Source organism: Bombina bombina, chromosome 3 (genome assembly GCF_027579735.1).
Source record: "Bombina bombina isolate aBomBom1 chromosome 3, aBomBom1.pri, whole genome shotgun sequence".
NCBI classification, from domain to species: domain Eukaryota; kingdom Metazoa; phylum Chordata; class Amphibia; order Anura; family Bombinatoridae; genus Bombina; species Bombina bombina.
The window spans coordinates 1,028,820,535-1,028,840,661 of record NC_069501.1 but is presented as its reverse complement, the minus strand read 5'-3'; the positions used below and the strand labels follow the sequence as shown (position 1 = coordinate 1,028,840,661).

At 41.0% G+C, this 20,127-nt stretch overlaps 1 protein-coding gene across 3 annotated transcripts in view; it reads left to right on the top strand.

Moving 5' to 3' along the window:
- Positions 1 to 20,127, top strand: part of SMAGP (small cell adhesion glycoprotein) — a 190,960-nt gene that overhangs the window by 146,465 nt on the left and 24,368 nt on the right. For all 3 annotated transcript variants that reach the window (XM_053708224.1, XM_053708225.1, XM_053708226.1), the window contains exon 3: positions 18,793 to 18,870. In XM_053708224.1, coding sequence (XP_053564199.1) covers positions 18,793 to 18,870 — 78 coding nt within the window. The remainder of the gene's footprint in view (positions 1 to 18,792; positions 18,871 to 20,127) is intronic.

The window sequence follows — 20,127 nt, the reverse complement described above, 5'->3', positions numbered from 1 at the left end:
CCTTGTTTGTTGTTTATTCCGGTAAAAGGAGAGGTCAAAAAGCAACTTCTACCTCTCTCTCTTTTTGGATTAAAAGCATCATCAGATTGGCTTACGAGACTGCCGGACGGCAGCCTCCCGAAAGAATCACAGCTCATTCCACTAGGGCTGTGGCTTCCACTTGGGCCTTCAAGAACGAGGCTTCTGTTGATCAGATATGTAGGGCAGCGACTTGGTCTTCACTGCACACTTTTACCAAATTTTACAAGTTTGATACTTTTGCTTCTTCTGAGGCTATTTTTGGGAGAAAGGTTTTGCAAGCCGTGGTGCCTTCCATTTAGGTGACCTGATTTGCTCCCTCCCTTCATCCGTGTCCTAAAGCTTTGGTATTGGTTCCCACAAGTAAGGATGACGCCGTGGACCGGACACACCTATGTTGGAGAAAACAGAATTTATGTTTGCCTGATAAATTGCTTTCTCCAACGGTGTGTCCGGTCCACGGCCCGCCCTGGTTTTTTTAATCAGGTCTGATAATTTTTTTTTTTTTAACTACAGTCACCACGGTACCATATGGTTTCTCCTATGCAAATATTCCTCCTTAACGTTGGTCGAATGACTGGGGTAGGCGGAGCCTAGGAGGGATCATGTGACCAGCTTTGCTGGGCTCTTTGCCATTTCCTGTTGGGGAAGAGAATATCCCACAAGTAAGGATGACGCCGTGGACCGGACACACCGTTGGAGAAAGCAATTTATCAGGCAAACATAAATTCTGTTTTCTTAAGTCGTCAGACTTTTCATCCGGGGGAGTGGGAACTTCATCCAGAGGTCTTTGCCCAAATACTTCGACGTTGGGGCAAACCAGAGATAGATCTCATGGCGTCTCGACAGAACGCCAAGCTTCCGCGCTACGGGTCCAGATCCAGGGATCCGGGAGCGGTCCTGATAGATGCCTTGACAGCACCATGGACCTTCAGGATGGCTCATGTGTTTCCACCTTTCCCGATGCTTCCTCGATTGATTGCCAGAATCAAACAGGAGAAAGCATCAGTGATTCTAATAGCGCCTGCATGGCCACGCAGGACTTGGTATACAGATCTGGTGGACATGTCATTCTGTCCACCTTGGTCGTTACCTCTGAAACAGGACCTTCTGATTCAGGGTCCTTTCAAACATCAAAATCTAACTTCTCTGAAGCTGACTGCTTGGAAATTGAACGCTTGATCTTATCAAAGCGTGGTTTTTCTGAGTCAGTTATTGATACCTTAATACAGGCTAGGAAGCCTGTTACCAGAAAGATTTACCATAAAATATGGCGTAAATACCTATATTGGTGCGAATCCAAAGGTTACTCTTGGAGTAAGGTTAGGATTCCTAGGATATTGTCTTTTCTACAAGAAGGTTTAGAAAAGGGGTTATCCGCTAGTTCCTTAAAGGGACAGATCTCAGCTCTGTCCATTCTGTTACACAAGCGTCTGTCAGAAGTTCCAGACGTTCAGGCTTTTTGTCAGGCTTTGGCCAGGATTAAACCTGTGTTTAAAGCTGTGGCTCCACCATGGAGTTTAAACCTTGTTCTTAACGTTTTACAGGGTGTTCCGTTTGAACCCCTTCATTCCATTGATATAAAGTTGTTATCTTGGAAAGTTCTATTTTTAATGGCTATTTCCTCGGCTCGAAGAGTCTCTGAGTTATCAGCCTTACATTGTGATTCTCCTTATTTGATTTTTCACTCGGATAAGGTAGTTCTGCGTACTAAGCCTGGGTTCTTACCTAAGGTAGTCACTAACAGGAATATCAATCAGGAGATTGTTGTTCCATCCTTGTGCCCAAATCCTTCTTCGAGGAAGGAACGTCTTTTGCACAATCTGGATGTAGTTTGTGCCCTTAAATTTTATTTACAGGCAACTAAAGATTTTCGACAAACGTCTTCCCTGTTTGTCGTTTACTCTGGTCAGAGGAGAGGTCAAAAAGCTTCTGCTACCTCTCTCTCTTTTTGGCTTCGTAGCATAATTCGTTTAGCTTATGAGACTGCTGGACAGCAGCCTCCTGAAAGAATTACAGCTCATTCCACTAGAGCTGTGGCTTCCACTTGGGCCTTTAAGAATGAGGCCTCTGTTGAACAGATTTGCAAGGCTGCAACTTGGTCTTCGCTTCATACTTTTTCCAAATTTTACAAATTTGACACTTTTGCTTCCTCGGAGGCTATTTTTGGGAGAAAGGTTCTTCAGGCAGTGGTTCCTTCTGTATAAAGAGCCTGCCTATCCCTCCCGTCATCCGTGTACTTTTGCTTTGGTATTGGTATCCCACAAGTAATGATGACCCGTGGACTGATCACACTTAACAGAAGAAAACATAATTTATGCTTACCTGATAAATTCCTTTCTTCTGTAGTGTGATCAGTCCACGGCCCGCCCTGTTTTTTAAGGCAGGTAAATATTTTTTAAATTATACTCCAGTCACCACTACACCCTTGGCTTCTCCTTTCTCGTTGGTCCTTGGTCGAATGACTGGAGGTGACGTAGAGGGGAGGAGCTATATAGCAACTCTGCTGGGTGAATCCTCTTGCACTTCCTGTAGGGGAGCAGTTAATATCCCACAAGTAATGATGACCCGTGGACTGATCACACTACAGAAGAAAGGAATTTATCAGGTAAGCATAAATTATGTTTTTGGTAAAAAAAAAAAAGAGCAATAAGGGGGGTGGAACCATGGAGATAAATAACAACTATAAAAAAAAAAAAGTCAACTTTTGAACGCCAAAGACTGACTTAAGCATAAAGATTGACATAGGAAAAGTGGTGGGTTCCCAGAATGATCTCTAAGATTCTAATTGCCACACATCTCTTCTCGTCGTTGGACTACAGATCTATTTAGAGCAGTGTTTTCCAAACTGTGTGTCGGCAGCAGTGTGTAGGTGTGTCCCTGCTTCAGCACAATTTTTTTTTTTTCAACTTTCCTCCTGGCTGCTACGCATATCACATGGTTGACACGTGATTGATACCTAGTGGGTCACAGATCATCTTAACCTATTGGCGCAGCTCAGTGGGAACTGAAACTATTCCCATTGGCTCCTGATTGCGCATGTGTAGTCTCCTTAATCGACTCGTGACTGCATGTGTAGTGAGTGGGACAGCAGTGTGTTTGCAGCGCTGGCAGTAGTCAATCGGACTTACCGAGCTCTAAGGACGGCAGCTTAAACACTGAGCTGAAGTCGTTTTTTTTTTTTTTTTTTACAACTAGCTCCCAGTAGTGCATTGCTGCTACTGTTCTATTAATATTCAGAAACTGTGTTCATCCCATCAACCTCATACATCTTATTAAAATAGTAAATATTATTGGTGTTATTAAACTTTTTTTAATTCTTGCACATACTTACATACTGTTACTTGTAACTACATTTCATTATTATATCATTTATGTATGTGTACGTATCTCTTAAAACAAATTAGTTTAACCTCTTTTTTGCTAGTACAACTGAATTACTGTGTCGCAAAATGATGTAGGTCTAAAAAGTGTGTCACCAACATGAAAAGTTTGGAAAGCTCTGATCTAGAGTAACTAGAATCATTTCTAAAGTTCCAATATTACCATACTTCATCATTGGTTTCCTTTTGTACCTAGTGACCAGGATGCCGACTCATACATTGTATATGTGTAAAAAATAAAATGAGAGGTTTAGACACAGTACAACTGCTGTGCTCACAAACAAAATAAAGGGTGCGCCAAACCAAAAAGATCGATATGCATAAATATACCAGTGATAAAACTAATTGAATTCACTAAAAAAAATAAAAAAAAATATTTAAGTATGAATAAAGATGAATTAAATGTGCCAATAAATAAATAAAATATTAAAATTGCAAATAAAGTATTAGAATTGCAAATAATGCGGACATATAATAACCAATATTGTGATAAAGTCCTTTTGAATGGGTTTTAACCCAGGGTGAATACAGTTCATCAATCCAATGGTGAGCTGCTCTCTCCAAGTTGTAAGCAGAGAATGTAAGTGTCCTAAAAGACAAAAGAAGAAGAGGCGCTCTTTGTGCAGCAATTTCCAATACAAACGGAAAATCTGTTGACAGTGCTCAAGGTATTATACTCACAAGCGTGACTGCACATACAGTGCAATAATAGGCAAGCCGAAACTTCAGAGCCGTTCGGCTGACTCCTCAATGGCGTATCTGCCACGCAATTGCTGAAGCCCAGGTGCTACTAGCAATGGTCCGGTCTCTCCAAACAGCCTCCGTGGTAGGCGGCAATAAACAGCTTAATAAAGATCCAATAGCTGTCAATGTAGGGTGATCACAAAACCCACAGGAGCAAGGAAGAGTGATAAAAGGTCAGTTTATTAAAAACATTTAAAAGTTGCTGTGCAATGCGTTTCTCGGCTAACAATGCCGTTTCATCAGGCTTTATGATTTGTTACACTCTACCTTGCTACCTTATAACAGGACTAACAACCAATCTCCTATCAGAAATGCAGACAACGCCCAAATGGCTTAGGGCGAATCCGGAATATTATTAAACGCACATCACTATATACACCTTATCTGCTTTCAATAGTATTCTTTAGGTAGTTGTGATGTGCGTGATCATAGTATCCCCGATCTTACAAAACACAACATGCTGAGTAAAATACAATATCAATAAGATCATTTTTAGAGTTGATAAGTAAATTAAGTGTCTGCATGTCAAAATATTGATGATCCCGTGTGACTACGGGCAAATCTAAAGTGCATATACGCCCACATCATTGTGGACCAATCAGAGGCCTCACCAGCTACACACTCCTCCATAGCTTGTCATCAAGCAAGAGCTAAAAGCTGTAAAAATTCAGCGTCAAGAGATGCAGGAAATATGGGTAAACTGGCCATATTAGAAATAACATTTGAATAGCATTATGTATATATAAGTATTAGTAAGTATTACTGTTTAGGAAGTATGATGTATCGAAAGCCTCATTGTGGTGTAGTTGGATTGCTCCGCCGGCTGCACCCGTAATCTAATATAGAGAATGATGACAAGCTATGGAGGGGTGTGTAGCTGGTGAGGCCTCTGATTGGTCCACAATGATGTAGGTGTATATGCACTTTAGATTTGCCCGTAGTCACACAGGATCATCAATATTTTGACATGCAGACACTTCATTTACTTATCAACTCTAAAAATGATCTTATTGATATTGTATTTTACTCAGCATGTTGTGTTTTGTAAGATCGGGGATACTATGATCACGCACATCACAACTACCTAAAGAATACTATTGAAAGCAGATAAGGTGTATATAGTGATGTGCGTTTAATAATATCCCGGATTCGCCCTAAGCCATTTGGGCGTTGTCTGCATTTCTGATAGGAGATTGGTTGTTAGTCCTGTTATAAGGTAGCAAGGAAGAGTGTAACAAATCATAAAGCCTGATGAAACGGCATTGTTAGCCGAGAAACGCGTTGCACAGCAACTTTTAAATGTTTTTAATAAACTGACCTTTTATCACTCTTCCTTGCTCCTGTGGGTTTTGTGATCACCCTACATTGACAGCTATTGGATCTTTGTTAAGCTGTTTAGAGGGAGTGCAGAATTATTAGGCAAGTTGTATTTCTCCTGTTAAGTGTGGTCAGTCCACGGGTCATCCTTACTTCTGGGATATTAACTCCTCCCCAACAGGAAGTGCAAGAGGATCACCCAGCAGAGCTGCTATATAGCTCCTCCCCTCTACGTCACACCCAGTCATTCTCTTGCACCCAACTAATAGATAGGATGTGTGAGAGGACTGTGGTGATTATACTTAGTTTTATACCTTCAATCAAAAGTTTGTTATTTTAAAACAGCACCGGAGTGTGTTGTTCCTTCTCAGGTAGAATTTGAAGAAGAATCTACCTGAGTTTTTGTATGATTTTAGCCGGCGTAGTTAAGATCATCTTGCTGTTCTCGGCCATCTGAGGAGTGAGGTAAACTTCAGATCAGGGGACAGCGGGCAGGTTAACCTGCAAAGAGGTATGTAGCAGCATATTATTTTCTGAGAATGGAATTGACTGAGAAAATACTGCCATACCGATATAATATAAGCTCAGCCTTAAATGCAGTAGTAGCGACTGGTATCAGGCTGTCATGTATGTATATTTACACTTCAGTATTCTGGGGAATGGCACTTCACTGGGATAATACTGTATGCATAAGACTTTAGCCTAACTTGCAGTGGGAACGACTAGCAACAGGCTTTCTAATGACACTTCATTTATTTGATGTTAAACGTTTTTGCTGGCATGTTAAAATCGTTTAATTATCTGAGGTACTGGGTGAAAAATTGTTTTGGGCACTGTTTTTTTCCACTTGGCGGTCGTTTTATTTAATTTAAGACAGTTTACTGATCTCCCTCACTGTTGTGTGTGAGGGGGAGGGGCCTATTTTGGCGCTTTTGCTACGCATCAGAAAATTCAGTCACAAGTCTGTTTTCTTCCCTGCATGATCCGGTTCGTCTCTACAGAGCTCAGGGGTCTTCAAAAGTTAGTTTGAGGGAGGTAATCACTCACAGCAGACCTGTGAGATTGTGCTTTGACTGTGATAAAAAACGTTTATATTCTGTACATTTTTTCTGCTATTCAGGGTTAGTTATCCATTGTTAATGGGGGCAATCCTTTGCTAAAATTGTGTTTTACCGGAAAGAATTTGATGTAATAGTTTCTCCGGTTTATTATTACTCAACTGTCATAACTTTTTTCTGTGCTTCTTAAAGGCACAGTACGTTTTTCATATTATTTGTAAATTACTTTGAGAAGTATTTCCAAGTTGCTAGTTTAATTGCTAGTGTGTTAAACATGTCTGACTCAGAGGAATATCTCTGTGCTATATGTGCTAAAGCCAAAGTGGAGCCCAATAGAAATTTATGTACTAATTGCATTGATGCTACTTTAAATAAAAGTCAATCTGTACAAATTGAACATCTTTCACCAAACAACGAGGGGAGAGTTATGCCGACTAACTCGCCTCACGTGTCAGTACCTGCATCTCCCGCTCGGAAGGTGCGTGATATTGTAGCGCCGAGTACATCAGGGCGGCCATTACAAATCACATTACAGGATATGGCTAATGTTATGACTGAAGTTTTGTCTAAATTACCAGAACTTAGAGGTAAGCGTGATCACTCTGGGGTGAGAACAGAGTGCGCTGTTAATAATAGGGCCATGTCTGATACTGCGTCACAGTATGCAGAACATGAGGACGGAGAGCTTCAATCTGCAGGTGACGGTTCTGACCCCAATAGAATGGATTCAGACATTTCTAATTTTAAGTTTAAACTCGAAAACCTCTGTGTACTGTTAGGGGAGGTATTAGCAGCTCTGAATGATTGTAACACCGTTGCAATCCCAGAGAAATTATGTAGGCTGGATAGATACTATGCGGTACCGGCGAGTACTGACGTATTTCCTATACCTAAGAGGCTTACAGAGATAATTACTAAGGAGTGGGATAGGCCCGGTGTACCCTTTTCCCCCCCTCCTGTGTTTAGAAAAATGTTTCCAATAGACGCCACCACACGGGACTTATGGCAGACGGTCCCTAAGGTGGAGGGAGCGGTTTCTACTCTGGCTAAGTGTACCACTATCCCGGTGGAGGATAGCTGTGCCTTTTCAGATCCAATGGATAAAAAATTAGAGGGTTACCTTAAGAAAATGTTTGTTCAACAAGGTTTTATATTGCAACCCCTTGCATGTATTGCGTCTGTCTCGGCCGCGGCCGCTTTTTGGTCCGAGTCCCTGGAAGAGACTCTTGACTCAATAACTATAGATGAGATTTCAAGCAAGCTTAAAACACTTAAGCTAGCTAATTCATTTGTTTCAGATGCCGTAGTACATTTAACAAAACGTACGGCTAAGAATTCCGGATTCGCCATTCAGGCACGCAGAGCACTGTGGCTAAAATCCTGGTCAGCTGACGTTACTTCTAAATCTAAATTACTTAACATACCTTTCAAAGGGCAGACCTTATTCGGGCCCGGTTTGAAAGAAATTATCGCTGACATTACAGGAGGTAAAGGCCATGCCCTGCCTCAAGACAGAGCCAAACCTAAGGTTAGACAGTCTAATTTTCGTTCCTTTCGTAATTTCAAGGCAGGAGCAGCATCAACTTCCTCTGCTCCAAAACAGGAAGGAGCTGTTGCTCGCTACAGACAAGGCTGGAGACCTAACCAGTCCTGGAACAAGGGCAAGCAGGCCAGAAAACCTGCTGCTGCCCCTAAGACAGCATGAATCGAGGGCCCCCGATCCGGGAACGGATCTAGTGGGGGGCAGACTTTCTCTCTTCGCCCAGGCTTGGGCAAGAGATGTCCAGGATCCCTGGGCGTTAGAGATCATATCTCAGGGATATCTTCTGGACTTCAAATCCTCTCCCCCAAAAGGGAGATTTCATCTGTCAAGGTTGTCAACAAACCAAATAAAGAAAGAGGCGTTTCTACGCTGTGTACAAGATCTTTTACTAATGGGAGTGATCCATCCGGTTCCGCGGTCGGAACAGGGACAGGGGTTTTACTCAAATCTGTTTGTGGTTCCCAAAAAAGAGGGAACCTTCAGGCCAATCTTGGATTTAAAGATCCTAAACAAATTCCTAAGAGTTCCATCGTTCAAAATGGAAACTATTCGGACAATCCTACCCATGATCCAAAAGGGTCAATACATGACCACAGTGGATTTAAAGGATGCTTACCTTCACATACCGATTCACAAAGATCATTACCGGTATCTAAGGTTTGCCTTCCTAGACGGGCATTACCAGTTTGTAGCTCTTCCATTCGGATTGGCTACGGCTCCAAGAATCTTCACAAAGGTTCTGGGTGCTCTTCTGGCGGTACTAAGACCGCGAGGAATTTCGGTAGCTCCGTACCTAGACGACATTCTGATACAAGCTTCAAGCTTTCAAACTGCCAAGTCTCATACAGAGTTAGTACTGGCATTTCTAAGGTCGCATGGATGGAAGGTGAACGAAAAGAAGAGTTCTCTCTTTCCACTCACAAGAGTTCCCTTCTTAGGGACTCTTATAGATTCTGTAGAAATGAAGATCTACCTGACAGAAGACAGGTTAACAAAGCTTCAAAATGCATGCCGTGTCCTTCATTCCATTCAACACCCGTCAGTGGCTCAATGCATGGAGGTGATTGGCTTAATGGTAGCGGCAATGGACATAGTACCCTTCGCACGCCTACATCTCAGACCGCTGCAATTGTGCATGCTAAGTCAGTGGAATGGGGATTACTCAGATTTGTCCCCTACTCTGAATCTGGATCAAGAGACCAGAAATTCTCTTCTATGGTGGCTTTCTCGGCCACATCTGTCCAGGGGGATGCCATTCAGCAGGCCAGATTGGACAATTGTAACAACAGACGCCAGCCTACTAGGCTGGGGCGCTGTCTGGAATTCTCTGAAGGCTCAGGGATCATGGACTCAGGAGGAGAGTCTCCTGCCAATAAACATTCTGGAATTGAGAGCAGTTCTCAATGCCCTTCTGGCTTGGCCCCAGTTAACAACTCGGGGGTTCATCAGGTTTCAGTCGGACAACATCACGATTGTAGCTTACATCAACCATCAAGGAGGGACAAGAAGTTCCCTAGCGATGATGGAAGTATCAAAGATAATTCGCTGGGCAGAGTCTCACTCTTGCCACCTGTCAGCAATCCACATCCCGGGAGTGGAGAACTGGGAGGCGGATTTCCTAAGTCGTCAGACTTTTCATCCGGGGGAGTGGGAACTTCATCCGGAGGTCTTTGCCCAAATACTTCGACTTTGGGGCAAACCAGAGATAGATCTCATGGCGTCTCGACAGAACGCCAAGCTTCCTTGTTACAGGTCCAGATCCAGGGATCCGGGAGCGGTCCTGATAGATGCCTTGACAGCACCTTGGACCTTCGGGATGGCTTATGTGTTTCCACCCTTCCCGATGCTTCCTCGATTGATTGCCAGAATCAAACAGGAGAGAGCATCAGTGATTCTAATAGTGCCTGCGTGGCCACGCAGGACTTGGTATGCAGATCTAGTGGACATGTCATCCTGTCCACCCTGGTCTCTGCCTCTGAGACAGGACCTTCTGATCCAGGGTCCATTCAAACTTCAAAATCTAATTTCTCTGAAGCTGACTGCTTGGAAATTGAACGCTTGATTTTATCAAAACGTGGTTTTTCTGAGTCAGTAATTGATACCTTAATACAGGCTAGGAAGCCTGTTACCAGAAAGATTTACCATAAAATATGGCGTAAATACTTATATTGGTGCGAGTCCAAAAGTTACTCATGGAGTAAGGTTAGGATTCCTAGGATATTGTCTTTTCTACAAGAAGGTTTAGAAAAGGGTTTATCCTCTAGTTCCTTAAAGGGACAGATTTCAGCTCTGTCCATTCTTTTACACAAACGTCTGTCAGAGGTTCCAGACGTTCAGGCTTTTTGTCAGGCTTTGGCCAGGATTAAGCCTGTGTTTAAAACTGTTGCTCCACCATGGAGTTTGAACTTAGTTCTTAATGTTTTACAGGGTGTTCCGTTTGAACCCCTTCATTCCATTGATATCAAATTATCTTGGAAAGTTCTGTTTTTAATGGCTATTTCCTCGGCTCGAAGAGTCTCTGAGTTATATCTGCCTTACATTGTGATTCTCCTTATCTGATTTTTCATTCAGACAAGGTAGTTCTGCGTACTAAACCTGGGTTCTTACCTAAGGTGGTCACTAACAGGAATATCAATCAAGAGATTGTTGTTCCATCTTTGTGTCCTAATCCTTCTTCGAAGAAGGAACGTCTTCTACACAATCTAGATGTAGTCCGTGCCCTGAAATTTTATCTACAGGCAACTAAGGATTTTCGACAAACGTCTTCCCTGTTTGTCGTTTATTCTGGTCAGAGGAGAGGTCAAAAAGCTTCTGCTACCTCTCTCTCTTTTTGGCTTCGTAGCATAATACGTTTAGCTTATGAGACTGCGGGACAGCAGCCTCCTGAAAGAATTACAGCTCATTCTACTAGAGCTGTGGCTTCCACTTGGGCCTTTAAGAATGAGGCTTCTGTTGAACAGATTTGCAAGGCTGCAACTTGGTCTTCTCTTCATACTTTTTCCAAATTTTACAAATTTGACACTTTTGCTTCTTCGGAGGCTGTTTTTGGGAGGTTCTTCAGGCAGTGGTTCCTTCCGTATAAAGAGCCTGCCTGTCCCTCCCGTCATCCGTGTACTTTAGCTTTGGTATTGGTATCCCAGAAGTAAGGATGACCCGTGGACTGACCACACTTAACAGGAGAAAACATAATTTATGCTTACCTGATAAATTCCTTTCTCCTGTAGTGTGGTCAGTCCACGGCCCGCCCTGTTTTTATGGCAGGTCTAAATTTTTAAATTATACTCCAGTCACCACTGCACCCTTTGGCTTCTCCTTTCTCGTTGGTTCTCGGTCGAATGACTGGGTGTGACGTAGAGGGGAGGAGCTATATAGCAGCTCTGCTGGGTGATCCTCTTGCACTTCCTGTTGGGGAGGAGTTAATATCCCAGAAGTAAGGATGACCCGTGGACTGACCACACTACAGGAGAAAGGAATTTATCAGGTAAGCATAAATTATGTTTTTTGAGCATTCATTTTATTATTGAACAACAACCATGTTCTCAATGAACCCAAAAAACTCATTAATATCAAAGCTGAATAGTTTTGGAAGTAGTTTTTAGTTTGTTTTTAGTTTTAGCTATTTTAGGGGGATATCTGTGTGTGCAGGTGACTATTACTGTGCATAATTATTAGGCAACTTAACAAAAAGCAAATATATACCCATTTCAATTATTTATTTTTATCAGTGAAACCAATATAACATCTCAACATTCACAAATATACATTTCTGACATTCAAAAACAAAACAAAAACATATCAGTGACCAATATAGCCACCTTTCTTTGCAAGGACACTCAAAAGCCTGCCATCCATGGATTCTGTCAGTGTTTTGATCTGTTCACCATCAACATTGCGTGCAGCAGCAACCACAGCCTCCCAGACACTGTTCAGAGAGGTGTACTGTTTTCCCTCCTTGTAAATCTCACATTTGATGATGGACCACAGGTTCTCAATGGGGTTCAGATCAGGTGAACAAGGAGGCCATGTCATTAGATTTTCTTCTTTTATACCCTTTCTTGCCAGCCACGCTGTGGAGTACTTGGACGCGTGTGATGGAGCATTGTCCTGCATGAAAATCATGTTTTTCTTGAAGGATGTAGACTTCTTCCTGTACCACTGCTTGAAGAAGGTGTCTTCCAGAAACTGGCAGTAGGACAGGGAGTTGAGCTTGACTCCATCCTCAACCCGAAAAGGCCCCACAAGCTCATCTTTGATGATACCAGCCCAAACCAGTACTCCACCTCCACCTTGCTGGCGTCTGAGTCGGACTGGAGCTCTCTGCCCTTTACCAATCCAGCCACGGGCCCATCCATCTGGCCCATCAAGACTCACTCTCATTTCATCAGTCCATAAAACCTTAGAAAAATCAGTCTTGAGATATTTCTTGGCCCAGTCTTGACGTTTCAGCTTGTGTGTCTTGTTCAGTGGTGGTCGTCTTTCAGCCTTTCTTACCTTGGCCATGTCTCTGAGTATTGCACACCTTGTGCTTTTGGGCACTCCAGTGATGTTGCAGCTCTGAAATATGGCCAAACTGGTGGCAAGTGGCATCTTGGCAGCTGCACGCTTGACTTTTCTCAGTTCATGGGCAGTTATTTTGCGCCTTGGTATTTCCACACGCTTCTTGCGACCCTGTTGACTATTTTGAATGAAACGCTTGATTGTTCGATGATCACGCTTCAGAAGCTTTGCAATTTTAAGAGTGCTGCATCCCTCTGCAAGATATCTCACTATTTTTGACTTTTCTGAGCCTGTCAAGTCCTTCTTTTGACCCATTTTGCCAAAGGAAAGGAAGTTGCCTAATAATTATGCACACCTGATATAGGGTGTTGATGTCATTAGACCACACCCCTTCTCATTACAGAGATGCACATCACCTAATATGCTTAATTGGTAGTAGGCTTTCGAGCCTATACAGCTTGGAGTAAGACAACATGCATAAAGAGGATGATGTGGTCAAAATACTAATTTGCCTAATAATTCTGCACTCCCTGTATTGCCGCCTACCACGGAGGCTGTTTGGAGAGACCGGACCATTGCTAGTAGCACCTGGGCTTCAGCAATTGCGTGGCAGATACGCCATTGAGGAGTCAGCCGAACGGCTCTGAAGTTTCGGCTTGCCTATTATTGCACTGTATGTGCAGTCACGCTTGTGAGTATAATACCTTGAGCACTGTCAACAGATTTTCAGTTTGTATTGGAACTTGCTGCACAAAGAGCGCCTCTTCTTCTTTTGTCTTTTAGGACACTTACATTCATTGTATATGTGTGCTGGATTTTGTTTTTAATTTCAATCCACGGAAGCGTGCCAACTTTCCAATATTTTGCTATACAAGACCTTGTCACCATGCATACAATTTTAATAAAAGTAATAATGGGTCTATTGAACCTCTGGATACGTTCATGTAGTAATGCTTGTGTGATAGTAAGCTGTAAATGTTCATCTAATAGGTAACTAAGCATGGAGGAGAGTAGTCTCCAAATTGTTTGTATTACTCCACAATCCAACCACATATGTTTGTATGTACCTATCTCGTTGCAGCCCCTATAGCACAATCTGGATCTGTTTTGAGTCATGTGAGGTTCTTAAAGGAGTCAAATACCACTTAAACATTGTTTTCAGGGAATTTTCTTTTAGGTCAGCGGCAGCGCTTAATAAGCCCCTAGAGGCCGTGCCTGAAATATTTAAAGGGACATTCTAGTCAAAATTAATACAAAATATTAAATATAGTTAGATGCGCCTATTTGCAAGTGCAAATCTGTCAGCTAAACAGACGTGATTAAATATATTGTAGAAATGTGGAAAGGTGTCAGACACCAATGATATGTGTGCAGATATATATATATATATATATATATATATATATATAAATAAATATATTGTTTAGTGATACAGTGGTATTTCTTATTTATATAAATAAGTGCTATTGGAGAAAAATCAGCAAACATATATATATATATATATATACCATCGACCTATAATCATGAAAAATATATGATATGAATAAAGAGTTAATAATATACGTGAATACCAGTAAATGACAGTGTCCATGACAAGTCCCATATAAGACGTATGCCAAACAAAGTACTTCTTGTGTAGCTTGAACGAACACATATATTGCGAGAGATAGGAGGCTTCAATCTTCTTCCAGAATCTTGATGGCGATACAAGAGTAGGAATCTATATAGAGGTAGAGCAGAAGGAGGCGCATAGAATGCTGTCAGGAAACTTCGATATGCTGCAAGTAGATGGTTAGCAGCAGATGAAAGCTTAAACCCAGTTAACTATGACGGATTCCAGGTGAAAGTAAAAAGTCGTGAAACCAAAGACCAGTGTTGATATTTGCACATTGTTATTAAAAGTCTACATTATTTTTAGACTTTGGTTTCACGACTTTTTACTTTCACCTGGAATCCGTCATTATTAACTGGGTTTAGCTTCCATCTGCTGCTAACCATCTACTTGCAGCATATCGAAGAGTTTCTTGACAGCATTCTATGCAACTTGGATGATCTCTTACAGACTCGTTGTGAGCACAGCTCCTTCTGGGACATTGTTCATCATTACCGAGAGGATAGCTTTCTGGATAGCTAATAAAGATCCAGCAGGCATTTGTGGCACTTCTCAAGTGCTGTATACTTTGTAAGTATTACTTGTATTGCGTGTGTTAAGACAAAGTTACACTGATCGTGCACTATTGTGGCGCCTCCTTCTGCTCTACTTCTATATAGTCAAAATTAACACAAAGTTTACCCCTGTGCAACTCTTTCTCTCAGTGCTGCAATAAAGTGAAGTACTGCTCAATCCCAACACAATCATTTGATAACATTTGGGTAGTACATATTCTCTGCAGCCATCTCCCAGTTCCCATGGGACTAACCACTATGTGGTAAACTTCACTCACAGTTCACAGCAACGTCGGTGCTCGGTCCTGGGGGGAAAAGGAAACCTTCCACGGTATATTCGGGATATCCGTCCGTTGTTTCCCCTCTTCAAGTCACCTGGCGTCCTTGAACTCAATGTTAGTGGTTGTTAGCCACGTATGAGCACACACCCTCCGTTCTATTAGTTGAGCAATCCGGCAGCCTCCATGCGTGTCATTCCGGGTCTCGAATAGACACTGGCTGTATAAGCATAGGAGAATGAAGCGGCGAGAAGGGCTCCACGGGTCTTGCTTGGGAAAAAAAACAACTCTTATTTCAGTAAACGCTTTAAAAACACAAGTGATCCATTACAGAGACATGTACGCTTCCTCCCAAAGCTTGCTTGCCACAAAGGCTGACTCGTTTCGGCTGTGTGAGTCATAGTAATAGCTTGATTGGTGACAGGCAAGCTGGGTGTTTTAAAACATGAGAACACCACATGATTGGTTAAAATCAATTGACAACACTTTTTATACTTGTTTGCAAATTACTAATACAATTGCATTTTAAAGGGCCAATGCAGAAATTCCTGAGACTTGACTATAATCTCTGGATGGAAGAAATATAAGTTGCTAGATATTGAAAATCCCTTAACATAATACTCTGTTATACATGATGCCTTTCTTGAAAAGCTCATAGATAGTACAGGATCCAGTATTAACTGAGGTCCTTGGATCCATTGCTATTTCAACTAAGGGATATTATTAGAAACCCTAGTTTAGGCAACCACCTGTATTGTAGCTTTATCCTCATCCCAAAAACCTTTATTTTGGGGGGGTTATATATGTATAAATTGCAGTTAGATATTGGAACTTATTCACATACTCAATGCTACTATACATTCACATGGTTACAGGTATAAACTGACTGATCATAATTAGACACACCGTTCTGTAGTTTAAAACCACAGAAACCTAACACGGTTACATATTACACCTTACTGTGGCAGGTTGGGAGATCGAAAAGGAATATAAACCTAGATTGCAGGGATACACAATATAGAGTAACAATTTAACTCCAATAGTTAATCAAGTCATATTCACTGTTTAACCCTAGAGGTTTACTTGTTTTTAATGTCAGTTTCCAATAGACCTCCTTCCTAGGTAACAGCTGATCTGTTACCTCCATTGTGGGGTGGGTATGTGATTTACTATAGTCCATCTCAGACTCTCTAGGCTTTTATTGTGATGGATATTGAAATGCATAATTAAAGGGGTAGTTAGTGTGCCTGCTTTGATGTTTCACACATATTCGCAAATGCGTGACCTAATTTCTCTAGAGGTCATGCCTATGTACTGTAGGTCGCAAAGGGAACAGGTTAATAAGTATATTGCATATGTAGCTCTGCAGTTGTAGCATCTCTTATGCTGAAACATCTCTTTTGTGATCATGATCTGATACCCATTACCCAGTTGTACGTACTCGCAGGCCTTACAGTTAGTATTGTGACATTTATACACCCCTTTCACTGTTAGCCATGAACTTTGGTTGTTACTATGTTTGTTTGTTTTTATTTTTTAGACAAGTGGGAGCCACCCTATTGCCAATAGTGAGACCTCTTGTGTAAACAAATCTACACCCTCTTAACTACATCTACTAGATCATCATCAGCTGTTAGTAGTGAATAATGTTTCGAAATTATCTCACATATTTGACCAAATTGTTCACTGTAAGTTGTTAGAAATGTAATTTTGTCACAAACTTCCTTATCTCTCTTAGGGGGCTTTCTTTCATTTGACAGTCATCTCTCTACCTAGTTTCAGCTTTCTCCCTTATGCCCCTAACCATTTTTTGGGGGTACACTCTCGACATCAACCTCTCCGTTAATTCATTTCTTGTTTGGAAAACAGTTTTATCTGTGCAATTCCTTAATGTTCTAACAAATTCTCCCTTTGTTATGGCCTTAAATACCCTATTAGGGTGGCTGCTTTTGGCATGCAATATTGTGTTTTTAGCTTTGGGTTTTTGAAAAACTCTCGTATCAATGTGGCCTCCAACCTTGCGCAGTTAGTGTGACATCAAGATAATTTATTTGTCTCTCTCCTAGTTCATAGGTGAAAGAGAGACCTACATTGTTACTATTTATGGCCTTCATGAACTCTTTCACTTTTTAATTAGTCAATTAACCTTTTCATGATTCAGATGGGGCATGCAATTTTAAACAACTTTCCTATTTACTTTTGTCATCAAATTTGCTTTGTGCTCTTGGTATTCTTTGTTGAAAGCTAACATGCAATAGGGGTAATCCGGAACACGGTCAATACCACTGGTCATAGCAGAGAGACAGTCCTTTTTGTGTTTGTACCTTGTCTGGGTTCTCACTTTTTTAATGTTTCTAATAAATTGAGTTTTATTTTTAACTAACCTAGCAGTGCCTGTAATCTTGTGTTTTTTCCTCTTTGTTGAAAGCTAAACCCATGTAGGCACATATGCTAATTTCTAAGCCCTTGAAGGCCGCTTCTTATCTCAGGGCATTTTGAGAGTTTTTCACAGCTAGAGGGCATTAGTTAATGTGTTCCATATAGATAACATTGTGCTCACGTGCGTGGTGTTACCTAGGAGTCGGCACTGATTGGCTAAAATGCATGTCTGTCAAAAGAACTAAAATAAGGGAGCAGTCTGCAGATATAACCGTGTTGGTTGTGCAAAACTGGGGAATCTATTTAAATAATAACAATTCTGGAGTAGACTGTCCCTTTAACAAATTGCAAGAGAAACGCATATATAGGGCATTGCAGACATGGAGGAAGTCAGGCTGCTTCTTATATGGATCACCTACCTAAAGCTGATGTTGCTATTGTGACTGTTGCTTCAATGTTTGCTATGATCAGTGCAGTATCTGATTTTAAACCATGGGTCTCAGAGTTAAATCAATTTTATTTTTATTGTAGGGGCATTAAAGATGACTGTTTTAAAAAGAAATAAAAAAATGTATTTTAGCACATAATCCTCATTTTGCATTAAGTTTTATCTTGTCTGCTTTATGTATCTGTATTTTTTTACCGTATCTGTACTCGGTGCTGCAGAATTTAGCCCTGATTTACAAATTGACAATTATGAAGGTATATATGTTTATTACATGTCATCCCCTGCATATTAAAGGGACACTCTACTATAAAATGTTTCCCCCTAATGTGTTATTTGTAGAGCGCCAACAGATTCTGCAGCGTGTACCAGATGACTTGCATCTACTGCAGAGTTTTAAATGTATGGAAAATTGTTCCTTCATGGTTTTTATGTTTGAAATATCTACTTTTGCTCATTAAACCAATCTATTGTTGAGCCTTCAGGTAAAGCAGGCCTGCTAATGTTATCTATGTCTAATCACACAGCCTAAATAGTTAACTATTGAAATGCCACTTATGGAAGATAGGTTCAATAAGCACAGCAATCTATTTTACATACAAAAATATTCTAACCCTGCTGAGAGATTAGTGCTATTGCCTACTGTTGTTCATGTGTTCAGTGTAGGTGGATGTTACTGCAGACAAAAGAAGCTACTTCAAATAACAAAACAAAGCTAAATTTACTAGTTGCAAACAACTAAATACATTCCAGCAGGTAAAGTGAACCATTGAGAACACATTAAAATGGAGAAAAAAAATAGAAAACAATGTCCCTTTAAGCTTTCCAAAAATAGAAAACAATGTCCCTTTAAGCTTTCCAAATGTTCTGTATAGCACAAACACTTCTCATTACCAGTGCTCCAAATATTCCCTTATTTGTAACTGTTCTTCTTTAGTTTTAATATTTGTTTGTTCTTTTACAGCCCTTACACCACCATTATTTAAGGCAACTACAAGCTCCTCAACAGATGTTGAAGGATTTGATATCGGAGTCATTGCAGGTAATACTTCTGCTGTTCAGAATTATCCTTCTACCTGAACTGGCCTTATTTTAATTAAAAAAAAAAGAGGGTGCACTCAACGACGAATGAATGTAAGCAGGAAAATCGTGCTTGTTTGACAGGTCAGTGCATTCTTTTAGCTCACTGTACCTTCCAGAAAGGGGTAATATTGCTAAGGCCTAGTTTTTATTGCTACTGTAAACTGTGCAAACTAGTAGTAACAAGTCTCTCCATGAGATATTTTGTTACCACTGGTTTACAAAGTTTACAACAGCTGTGAAAACTAGGCCTCAGTATATCCAGATGATCCAGCTAAAAAGACAGTCTTGTCCCAAAATACCAGGCAGTTCTCCTCAGACCAAGAGTAATTAATTTACATAAAAAAGGGAGTGAGGCACTCAACTGAGAATGAACAGATGGCCAAAACGATTACCTGTGGTTACTATGCTCCTTGTTTGGAGGAGGATTGCCTGGTATTTCAGGACGGGAACAGACTGATATACTTCTGGAAAGTTCTCCTCTGTGAAAAGCACAATTGAGTTAAAATCAGCTGCCGTAGAACTATCCACTGAGCCATTGTTTGTTCCTGGTTTGTCTAGCACTTCTTTATTTAATTCATCCATCAAGCTTCTAACTTTGGTGTTTTTTTTTATTTTATTTTTTTATACAAGCTGTTGATTATGGCAGCTTTTACTGTATCACACATATACACTGTCTTCATGTTGAAAGTGCTGTAGCTTCTAGAACAGCTGACCACATACCTCGGGTGTGTCTAGGTCTCTGACATGGAAGCCATGTTTTTTTACTGAGGAATCTGTTAGTGTTGAAGCTGAATAAAAGTTAGACTAAAATACATGTTGCGGAGTCTGTTAGGTCTCGTGGATATGTTGAAGACAACTACAAAAACGAACATAGCGCAGCTGGTTTACAAACTTTTTAAGGCACTCTCACTAAGTTCTATATACAAGGGGCAATTTTTTTTTCTTCTACAAGATACGACGAGTCCACGGATTTAATCCTTACTTGTGGGATATTAAACTCCTGCTAACAGGAAGTGGCAAAGAGCACCACAGCAGAGCTGTATATATAGCTCCTCCCTTCCCTCCACCCCCAGTCATTCTCTTTGCCTGTGTTAGTAATAGGAAGAGGTAAAGTGAGGTGTTAGTTTTAGATTCTTCAATCAAGAAGTTTTTATTTTAAATGGTACCGGTGAGTACTATTTTTCTCAGGGAGATATGGAAGATGAAGATTTCTGCC